This window comes from Heliconius melpomene, chromosome 20 (assembly GCF_056956725.1).
Source record: "Heliconius melpomene rosina isolate 202511_hmr_F chromosome 20, ASM5695672v1, whole genome shotgun sequence".
Classification (NCBI taxonomy): domain Eukaryota; kingdom Metazoa; phylum Arthropoda; class Insecta; order Lepidoptera; family Nymphalidae; genus Heliconius; species Heliconius melpomene.
Genome location: NC_140408.1, coordinates 9,374,435 through 9,382,927, shown reverse-complemented (window position 1 = coordinate 9,382,927; position 8,493 = coordinate 9,374,435). Strand labels below are relative to the sequence as shown.

General features: G+C 30.6%; 2 protein-coding genes across 3 annotated transcripts; one reads left to right on the top strand and one right to left on the bottom strand.

The window, feature by feature from the left end:
• LOC146527871 (23 kDa integral membrane protein-like) lies at positions 1 to 5,956 on the top strand. Of its 2 annotated transcripts, none has more exons than XM_085204681.1 (6): positions 1 to 159; positions 430 to 629; positions 3,712 to 3,912; positions 4,160 to 4,321; positions 4,745 to 5,002; positions 5,503 to 5,956. In XM_085204681.1, the coding sequence occupies exons 2-6, from the start codon at positions 501 to 503 to the stop codon at positions 5,692 to 5,694; spliced, it is 942 nt and encodes a 313-aa protein (XP_085060807.1). In that variant the 5' UTR covers positions 1 to 159; positions 430 to 500; the 3' UTR covers positions 5,695 to 5,956. The 2 variants fall into 2 exon arrangements, with proteins under 2 accessions (XP_085060807.1, XP_085060805.1); XM_085204679.1 differs by having other exon boundaries at positions 38 to 317.
• A 468-nt stretch (positions 5,957 to 6,424) lies between these two features.
• LOC146527870 (alpha-ketoglutarate-dependent dioxygenase alkB homolog 4) lies at positions 6,425 to 8,178 on the bottom strand. The gene is made up of 2 exons (XM_085204678.1): positions 7,231 to 8,178; positions 6,425 to 6,765 (listed from the first exon to the last, which is right to left on the bottom strand). Exons 1-2 carry the CDS (start codon positions 8,001 to 8,003, stop codon positions 6,519 to 6,521), a joined length of 1,020 nt encoding a protein of 339 aa, XP_085060804.1. The 5' UTR covers positions 8,004 to 8,178; the 3' UTR covers positions 6,425 to 6,518.
• Between the last annotated feature and the right edge of the window lie 315 nt (positions 8,179 to 8,493).

The following is an 8,493-nucleotide window of genomic DNA, read 5'->3' as shown; positions in this document are numbered from 1 at the left end:
CGTTGCACAATGCCGGGCTAAATTGTATACATAAGTACGTGGATGGCGTGTGTAATACATTTAGTATTTAGTCGTGGTTATCGAACGCTTAGTTATATTAGTTATATTACGTGACAAGATAGGTTCTATCAGACAAGTGTTTTGTAAATATTAACCTAGGTAATATGAATCCGTACTTAACGTATTGTTAAAAAATATAAATTAATAGAATTTCTACTAATTGAACGCAATGATTGCTAATGAGTCCTAGTTAGGAAAAAAGTATGTAAATATTTGAAATAGAGATGTTTCTCGTGTCTTAGATGAAGAAGGCTTAGGTACTTAATTAATCTAATGAGTTATTGCTGATCCTTAGAGTGTGTTCAGAAATATTAAAATACACTCGTGTTTTAAAATATCAATGGTTATCTATATCCGAATTTTCCACAGTGATCGTTATCAGCGTTTATCGAAATTTGTCGTGATAAAGTTTTGTGCCCGACTTTAAGTCAGTATACGAAATGGCTCTGCCCAAACGTGTCACCATGGAAGTGTCAAACGCACAAAATTTAAAATTCGCAAAAACGGAAACGGAATACAATATGAAATCTATCAGATTTCTCTTATTGTCGATCACTTCTATGTTTATTGTAAGTATCTCTTTTTGTTTTTATTAATTATTTTCTTTATTTATTTATCATAATAAATTAAAACAAGGTTTCTTAAATAAGAAATGAGGTCTAAACGTCTTAGCTTTACAAATGTTAAAATTATTGAAACTTGTTTAAAATAATTATTTTTATAGACCTTTTCAAGATGTACATACAATACTTAGTACATTATTTTAACAAATCTCATAGGTTTCAGCCTGCGTTTGCAATTGCGTGTAGGCGGTAAAAAATAATTATTTAAAACATCACATTAGAAACCTCAAAATTAACAGTATTTCTCTACTATAATATGGATGTTATTGTACACATAAACATTGCTCTTGCATCACTCTTTCTATTAAAAAAACTGCATTAAAATCCGTTGCGTAGTTTTAAAGATCTAAACATTAAGACACAAAGGAAAGCGACTTCGTATGACTTAACATGTATATATTTATAGAACTAGCTTGCGACGTTTTTCGAATACAAACAAGAAATCGTACTTTGTACATATACGGTGTGTAATATATAGAAAGATGTTATACGTAATCGTTTTTAGTTTTTCTAGTCAGTGCAAATCAGTATTTGGAAAAACCATAACCGTTTACGTCATTACGGATCTCTCAAGATACAATTTTATGCCAGAGGTATTATTATTGTGTCGTTTATCTTAAGTAGGTACGTTAAGATAAATATTTTTTCTTGATTTCAATTGTCCTAATTGTATTTCTAATGCGTTATCTAATTAAAAATAGGGAATAAATCTGATTAAAAGCAGCAGCATATATGAGCAGAGTTTATCATCAGGTTATCCTACAATTCGGCATAAAGCGTGATAGCGTGATAAAGATGCAATAGAAATACATGTAAAAAATATTAAGACATTGAAAACACTACAAGTCTCGAATTTCAGCGGAAAACGAATAACCAAGTGTCCTCAATACTAGGGCTCTTATTAAATTTCTCCTATTAAATCGCCAAAGTCTGAGATCTATCTTGAGATGCCGTTTTCATTCATAGATGTGTAATTTATGAATAGAAGTGACATCTTAAGATCGATCTCAGAGTTGAGTTGAGCGGTTTATATATACGGGCCTAAGTTCTCTCTACTTACTTTGCTATATACGACGCGGCACACACGGTGAATCTGAAATAAAAAAAATTATCGTACAAATAAATATAAAAATACATTGTCTTTCTTTTCATATCGACAACTACTTAATAATATTTTGATAAAATATTGATCGATTCTATGGAATTGATATCAAAGATTATTGTAAGTAGGAACTATGAAACATAAATGCCACATTGTCATGTTTTACTTATTTTACGACTTTTTGCTTCAATAGTCTTTTTCCTTTGTAATTATATAAATTATAGCAACAATTACTAATAAATAATATTTGAAAAAACCAAGGGTATTATTAATAATTATTTAATTTCCTATAAAATATTAAATCAAAGATATATCTATATTGCCTACGTATATTGAATATAAATACATGTATAAATCAAAGATTTCATCTAAAGATGTTTTATTAAGTTTATATTATTATATTTACAATAATCGTAGTCATGGCGTAGTACGTAAATTTTATGAAATCTATAGTTTATCGTTTGTCTTCTCGTTTATCGTGTGTATCTTTGTCTTGTTAAGAATTATTGTTATGTTAAAATAGCAATGGCTTGAACGTTTGTTTATTATATGAATAAGTACATAATTATGGTTTCGTACCTCAAGAGATAAAAGTAGTCCTCCATCTGTCAAGACCAAGGGGTCTCGAGATCTCTGCCAAGTTGAAACTAACGTCAAATATTCAGAACTTAGTCCCTTGAAGCATAGATAAAATCCAGCTTCTAAGTCAATGCCATCAAAGGATACGAACATTTATGCATTTTTATTTTTTTATTGCATTTTTGTTTCGGCAACAGAATCCTAAAATATAACTAAGTATATTTGAAGGTTTAGTGAGTCACCCAAGTATCGATATTTGTAAAAATAAGTGTGACAATGCATAAAAATATATTTTTCAATAAAAGATTAGTTAGGTGCTCTCTTTTTTAGGGTTCTGTATATGTAAAAGGTAAAAACGAAAACCTTATCATTTCACTTTAACGTCCGTCTGTCCAGATCATTTATCTCGAGAACGCGCGGGGGTACCTATCAAGCTGAAATAAATATGAAATAGAGGATAATTCATTCTCTCCTATATCTGTGGTCCCCTGAAGCACAAAAAATCAAGATTCTAAGTCAATGTTATTAAAAGATACTAGCATTAAGCATATCCCCGCAGACTTAAATTTGTAAACATTTATAAGTTGTACTTCTCGTTGATCTACAACCCTGAAATTAATAGGGTACGGAAACCTCGGTAAGTGCGTCCGACTCGCACTTAACCGGATTTTTTATATGTTTACGTGTAGTTATATATCTTTTTATATCACATTTATCAAAATTTGCGACTTTTCTGTAGTGTATTTCACGATAAGTTGACAAGTAATTGCTCTTCAATCTAAAGTGTTTTATTATAGAACTAGCGACCCGCTCGCGACTTCGACCCCTTGAGCTACTTTGAATCGTTTCTCAGATTGACGTGCACAGACAAACCAATAAACATACAAAAAATTAAGAAGCATTGCTCGTTGCCAAGTAAAACAAACAGGCTTAGTAATTTGATATTGTAGTAAGGTTGTTGTAGCATTAGCCTGACACCAACGTCAAAATAAAAAATAAATAAAAAAAAACAAAAACCTCGATTGCATAAAACTAAAAATAAAATAAACAAGCGCTTTAGTTTATTAGGACTAACAGTCGGGACCTCTTTAAATTATGCGGGGTGCCTGGTAAAGATTTTATTGATTGAAGAATTACTTAGGTACCTATACTGTGTTAGGAACAGGGTCTCTGGCGCCAAGGCAAAAGCTCGTCGTTAATTCTGCCACTCAACACGCAATACCTTGAAAAATTCGGCGGAAAGTATGTCTTAACACTAGGTTCCCTCTGAGTATTCCCGCTAAATGCGGGAATATATTCTTTCAAAAGAGTACAAAAGGGGTAAAATTTTTTTTTTAACTGTTTTAGGTGATCGCAGGGCTTATGATCGTCCTGGGCTTCTCAGTCTACACACGCTATCACACATTTTCATTTTTCTATGAAAGCGCAAAAAGCGGACGATTTTTCACTCCCTCCGTATTAAGCATTCTTTTGGGAATGTTTATGCTGATTGTTACACTCTTCGGATTCTTTGGAAGCTTGAAAAAAAGTACCTGCATGGTTAATCTGGTATGTTTTCCTGTAATTATCTAAATATTTTGCAATCTCCGTAATTTGTTTAATAGATTACTTATAAAAACATGTTATAATTCCATTATTATTTTGATAAGATCATATCACTTAAGTAGTATTTACATCAAAGTTGCATCTTTTGTCAAATATGAGATGAGATTTGCAAAGAAATGTCCATTTTTTTTACCTTTATATTCCTGCAATAAGTCTTACTCTAGCCAGACATATTTTTTTCTTATTTCAGTATGCATTTATTTTGTCCTTGATATTAATTATCAAGCTGGTCGCTGTAATTTTAGCATTCACATTGGATGCGGAGTCTTTTGAAAATTATTTTGACATACCTATATCCGAATACACTTCAGATCCAGAAATAGAAATGGAAATTGATCAACTACAAACTTCCGTAAGTACCTGACTTAACTCACACAACATGTCACGCCCGAAGGACCATGTCATAGCACGGTAGGCAGAGGGAACCTAGTGTTAAGACACTCCATTCCTATTTAGACACTTCGGTTCCCCAATACCCGCCAAAATTTAATACATGTTTTATTTATTAATGTTGTTAAGATAGTTAGTTACTTTAGACAAATATTATTAATTGTCGAAATAATTGTGAAAACTACTGAATTTGAAACGTGCGTGTAAATCAATCTATTTACACTTTATTTCTTAGAATAGATTTAAATACATTAAGATACTAAAGCATATTCGTAGTACATACGAGATCATACCATTTCGTTAGCAATTGGTATATTATTACAAAGAAATATAAGAATGAAGAAATATAAAGAAATATATATAAGTTCTTCTCTAATTATTACAGCTAAACTGCTGTGGAAGCAGTTCGTATTTCGACTATGTTGGCATGGATTTCTCTGGAAATCACTCAACAGTAGTATTTTCAACCCAAGTGGAACAAGGGAAGGTGGCGGTAGTTGTACCTGAATCGTGTTGTATAGTCAAAGGAGAGGAATTTTGTATCAGCATGAGAATTAATAGTTGTAAAACTGCATTAATAAATTTGTTCGTACAAAATTCAGGCGTGATCGGCGTTTTGGGTGTCTCTGTAATGTTCATACAGGTAATATTAATTATATAATGTAATTTAATTATCCCAGCTTTTAGTGTTACATAGGCGTACCTCAAATATAATTTAAATTTAAAGTATTCGTAGATAAATAGAAAAAATAGACCTGTTGTAGTGTAAGGTTGTGGGTTCGATTCTCACTCAAGGAAATTAAATATTTAATGTTTTCATTTTTTCATTCTTGTGTCAAGGCAAAGCGTGGTATTGAGTTCTGTCACTCACCCTGCAATGCCTCCAGAATTCGGTGGAAAGTGGGAAGTGGAGTGTCTTAACACTAGGCTTCTTCTGCTTTCCCTAATACATGTGAGGCTAGAAAAAAATTAACACTAGTTTCTTGGTCTTAGGACGGTTTTCCTAGCTTCACGCATAACAGGCAGAGGGAACCTGGGAACTTATTGTTACGCTGGCCAATCATTTACTTATTGTACTCGTTTAGTCAAATAAATATTTGTGACTACTGTATTTCTACTACTACTACTTTTTTATTTTTTTAGTTATTGGGCATAATATTCGCGTTATTACTAGCCAGATGCATTCGTAAGTATAAAAGTGAGAAAGGACTTTTAACATGGAAAATTAAGGAACAAATGATTATTGCACGGGAAAACGAAGAAAAAGAAGCAAGAGAATCCAGAGTACAAAACGATGGCATCTATATTCCACATCATGAATGTACTACAGCATAAGAGCTGAATGTTTTATCGATCGTATATCCACTGAAAAATTACATATTAATGGCTTCTTAGTAGTGTTTCACAATTTAATATTATATTTATACAATTAAAGTATTATTTTTACTTTAAGGCATTATATTGCCTTATTGCAATTTTTATAAACATGCTGTATATAATAAAATTGTATAGAAAGAGAGGGAAGATATATTTATTATGTTGTAAATATAGACTATTTGTATGCTTTAAAATAATAAAATAAAACTTTAGCTATGTACTTGTGTCGCTTTGAATTTCAATTTATAACAGATCAACAAATACTTTCAAATTATCTTTTAAAGTTATGAAAATATGAGCAGCGTTGTGTATTATTTTAAATCATAATCAGAATTTTCAAACCAATATTTAAAATATTGATATTTTAGAGTAGTACATTCGACACAGATCTCTAAATGAATAGCTACACACATTTTCATAGTAAAATATTTCGTAATATATAATAACTTCAATGTCAATTACATTTTTGTAAAACAACAAATTTCCGCTATCAAAAAAATTTCTAATTAATTGTTCTATATTGTTATTATTATTTTACTTATAGAACAAATAATTAGGAATAGAAGGTAGTTTAAACACCAAATGTCTTAATTTGTTTATGCCAATTTTTGTATGTAAGTACATATAAAATAAATATGTTCAAAACATACATACTAAATGTTAATAAAGTAAAAAAAAAAGTCAATTATAATAATTTAAATGCTTTAATTATATATAGTTTGTACATAAAATAAATATTATAAGAACTGAATAGAAAAATATCTATTACATACAAAATTAACTCAAATCAAGTTAATTTTGCCTATTTCTATATCATGTAAAAGATCTTTATATTTGTCTCGATGATCCCAAAAATTTTTTGCTTTGTTTCGTATCTCATGTCCGATGACATTTTGATCTCCATTACTCATAAATGGTGGTGTAAATTCTCTGTAAGCGATACACACTCTTCTACTTTTAATATCTTCTCGTAAAACAGCATGTTCCCAGTGATATCTAGTTTCACCATAAATAACTAAAAGAGATCTCCTGCAAAAAGAAAAAAATAAGCATGAATATTATTATTAAAAAAGATAAGAAAGAAATAACAAAATAACAGTGTTGGACTGTAAATTAATGGTTGTGGATTCAATGGCAACTTTGAGAAAGATTATATTATTTTTTTTCACCTAGTCTGATATAAAAAGTGCATTGTTAAGTTCTGACATTCAATGTCTCAAAGAATAGGTGAAAATTGAGGAACTATGTCTAAAGACTCCTTTGTCATAATCTGCTATCTCGGAAAATATGAAGCTGTTAAAAGTTATGAACAAGTTAAATAAGCTATTTTACTTAATTTACAGTTAATTACTAGCATTTAAATAAAATTGATAAAATCCAAGGTTACATATGAAAAAAATAGTTATGCAATATTGTACAATATTTTAATACTATGTGCTAATTAAATGTGAAATACAATTTATAATAGTACATTTATTTAGGGTTATTTATTACCTTATCAATGGTATTCTTATAATCACATCATTATCTTCTTGTGGCTCAGAAAGTTTTAGCATGCTTTGTCCTTTATCAACATAATCAATATTAATACTGCCATCAGTCTCAACAAGGGGAGGGTAATTATTTGCCCAATATAAATTGTATTTCTTGGTGTCACCTTTAAAAGGTGTCATTGTAAGAGCTGAGTCTGCTAAACAGTTCACAGTGAGTATTCTTTCGCCCCAAACCCAACAATCATCAATATGAGGGTCTATTGATGCACCTTTACTTGGATCATATTCTAAGGAACATTGTTCTATAACTTCATAGCCGTTCAACAAATCGAATTCTCGAAATCTTTCTTGTAAAAATTTCGAAAATTTGGGAAATCCATCAAATTTACCAGGAACAATTTTTTGTTTTTTAAAATTAGTCTTTGGTCCATAATTTTGCTTACGACGACCACTTTGTGAGATATCCCATGGTACTTCGTCGATATTCTTAATCAGTTCTTCTTCTTCCTCCTTAGATATAAAGTCTAGCTTTATATAAACGCCTGGGTAATATATGGATTTGCCTTCATGGTTTGGATGTTGTTTATAAATGTCTATATCCCATCCGCTCCAAGCTCTATCACACAATGGACAGTACACGTAGCCTTTTTCTTTGTCTAATGGTTTTGCAGTTTTCAAAGTATCAGCGCCGTAATAAGTTTCGCAAACAAGACATGTTCTGCAACCCTTACAGCCGCAAGGACGAGGTTTGAACATGGAACTATTTTGTTTCATAATAATTGCTTTGAACTTTTTTACACTTTGTTATCATATTATCCCGGTACACGTAAACGATCGAAATTTTGACATTTCACATTATTGATCCAGTATAGTCTTTGTAATCTTAACCTAAAATTAGCGCACCGTATTATTCATTTACCCCGATTCGATGACAATGACGTTGACATTTGCTGCAGGGTTGCTAGTAACGATATTGTTTCTTACACCACTACTAAATAGTGGATTAAAGAATAAAAGGTACCGTAGCTTTTGAATACATTTTTAAGCTATAGAAACATGTATATATTTTTAATTTTTACATTTAAATTTTAATTTATGTATTGCTGTGTGATAAATAAATAATAATCTACTCCTTACTAGTTGACATTTTCTATGAAGTAAATGACTTCACTTGACTTTTCAGATAAGATCTCTGAGTTTGAAAGAGCACCAGGATTTTTTTGTTGTTACTGTGTACAGATTAACTCCAATATATTATCTTTTT

Bases quoted from the DNA above. Each gene is read 5' to 3' on its own strand.
- LOC146527871 (XM_085204681.1), top strand. From the start codon at position 501: ATGGCTCTGCCCAAACGTGTCACCATGGAAGTGTCAAACGCACAAAAT. The intron at 630-3,711 runs GTAAGTATCTCT...TAACTGTTTTAG, and splicing joins CGATCACTTCTATGTTTATT to GTGATCGCAGGGCTTATGAT. The intron at 4,322-4,744 runs GTAAGTACCTGA...TAATTATTACAG, and splicing joins TTGATCAACTACAAACTTCC to CTAAACTGCTGTGGAAGCAG.
- LOC146527870 (XM_085204678.1), bottom strand. From the start codon at position 8,003: ATGAAACAAAATAGTTCCATGTTCAAACCTCGTCCTTGCGGCTGTAAG. The intron at 6,766-7,230 runs GTAATAAATAAC...TTCTTTTTGCAG, and splicing joins ATAAGAATACCATTGATAAG to GAGATCTCTTTTAGTTATTT.